Raw genomic sequence first — 1,773 nt, 5'->3', positions numbered from 1 at the left:
GATGGAAAACTCGACCCTCACCGCAGACGCGGATAATATCGTTGAAGTGTTCCTGTCGATGATTGGCACTAAATTCTGTCCAAGGGCGAAGCCACTTGGGATAGTACTTGCCGTCGACCGAGGTTGCGAGGCCAGTAGAGCTCTCCGAAGCGCCAGCGAGCCTGAGTTTTTGGTAAATGTCGAAGTGACAGTTATGCAAGTACTCTGCCAAAGTCGTCTTTTGGTTTTTGAGTTTCTCTTTCTCCTTTTCGCGTCGTTCGTTCTCCTCCCGTGCCCTCGCTTCCTCCTCCCGTGCCCTCGCTTCCTCCTCCCGTGCCCTCGCTTCCTCCTCCCGTGCCCTTGCTTCCTCCTCCCGTGCCTTTGCTTGCTGCAGCTGCCTTTCGAGCTCCCGAATTTTTTCAGACATCTGAAGCGATCGATGGGCGATGTTGATCAGGCAAGGTAGCGGGCTAATCGTAGGAGCGATTTGGAGTTCCCCACTACAACGGTAGGTAGTTGCCCAAGGCGTGTCCACTGCTGTAGCCTGAGGCTAACTCGCCCTCCTAGTGTAACAGCATGTCGTTACTGCAGAACTAGAGCCTAGCTAGCAAGGGCAGTGACATCCATTTCCCCTTTTGAAAAGCCGAGGCCAAGTACAGCCCCTACATTCGCGCCCGACTGACTAACTTTTCCACCCCCCCTTCAACATAACCATTTAACTAGCCACTTCAAGGCATTCGCCATGTCCCAAGCAGTATTCCCAGATGATGTGCTCCCGTCAGAGGGCATATACAATTCACGTGAATCCCTCCTTGGCGCCATTAATTCATGGGCAAAACCTAGAGGCTATGCATTTACCACAGGAAAGTCCACCAAGATACCAAATGGCCGGGTCAAAGTTGTGTTTGCTTGCGATCGTAATGGGCAACCGCCAAATGCCGCCATAGAGCGAAAACAGCGTACTTGCAGCCGAGCAACGGGGTGCAAGTACTCTGTGCTTGCCAAACAGTCTTTGGAGCCTCATGGGTTCTCAGTCATCGACCCGGACTGGATTTCTCTCCACAACCACCCGCCAAGTGAAGACCCATCTGCTCACCTAACACATCGCCACCTTGCCGGAGGTGATGCTAGGGTTATTTCTAGCCTTGCGGCTGCTGGAGCTGCTCCCTGTGAAACTAGGACATACCTCTGTAATAAATTCACGACACTTGGAACTTAGAAGGTATCTCCAATTAAATTGGCGTAGCAAGGAGAGACCTACGCGAGGGCCAAAGTAGCATATAGGCAATGGTCAACCACTTGCATGAGGAAGGTTTCCACTACAAGGTTCGGCTGGATTCCGATAATCGGCTTATAGCAATTTCTGCCCATCCGGACTCATTCGTAGTTCTCCAATGCAACCCCGATGTGCTGCTCCTTGACTGCACCTACAAGACAAACAAGCACAGTATGCCAATTCTCGATATGGTTGGCGTTGATGCTTGCGAACGCCCCTTCCGTATTGCTTTTGCGTTACTCTCCGGTGAGACCGAAGAGGACTACTCCTGGGCTTTGCAGCATTTTCGGTCGCTCTATCTGCGTGACCTTCCTTCAATTGTCTTGACAGACCCAGTGTGGCTAACAATCAGGTTCAAACTTGACAAGTCTCAATCAAGCTTGGCTGCATGTCAAGTCAAGTTCTCAAGTCAAGTTTGATGCCGCCATTCAATCAGTCAAGTTCAACGAGTGTCAAGCTGTCAAGTACTTGACGCTCGTCGGATTTTTTACAAAACTGTGCAAACTCTAGGTTAAGTC

At 51.0% G+C, this 1,773-nt stretch overlaps 1 protein-coding gene across 1 annotated transcript in view; it reads right to left on the bottom strand.

Annotated features, from left to right (window-relative positions):
• The window catches only part of BBA_08972 (uncharacterized protein), a gene marked incomplete at both ends in the record, with an annotated part of 626 nt that extends 220 nt beyond the window's left edge, over positions 1–406 (bottom strand). Inside the window, one exon of the mRNA XM_008604069.1 lies at positions 22–406. Coding sequence (XP_008602291.1) covers positions 22–406 — 385 coding nt within the window. The remainder of the gene's footprint in view (positions 1–21) is intronic.
• Between the last annotated feature and the right edge of the window lie 1,367 nt (positions 407–1,773).

Source organism: Beauveria bassiana, assembly GCF_000280675.1.
Source record: "Beauveria bassiana ARSEF 2860 unplaced genomic scaffold BBA_S00043, whole genome shotgun sequence".
Classification (NCBI taxonomy): domain Eukaryota; kingdom Fungi; phylum Ascomycota; class Sordariomycetes; order Hypocreales; family Cordycipitaceae; genus Beauveria; species Beauveria bassiana.
Note: the sequence above shows the minus strand (reverse complement) of the source record. Positions and strands in the feature narration are given on the sequence as shown.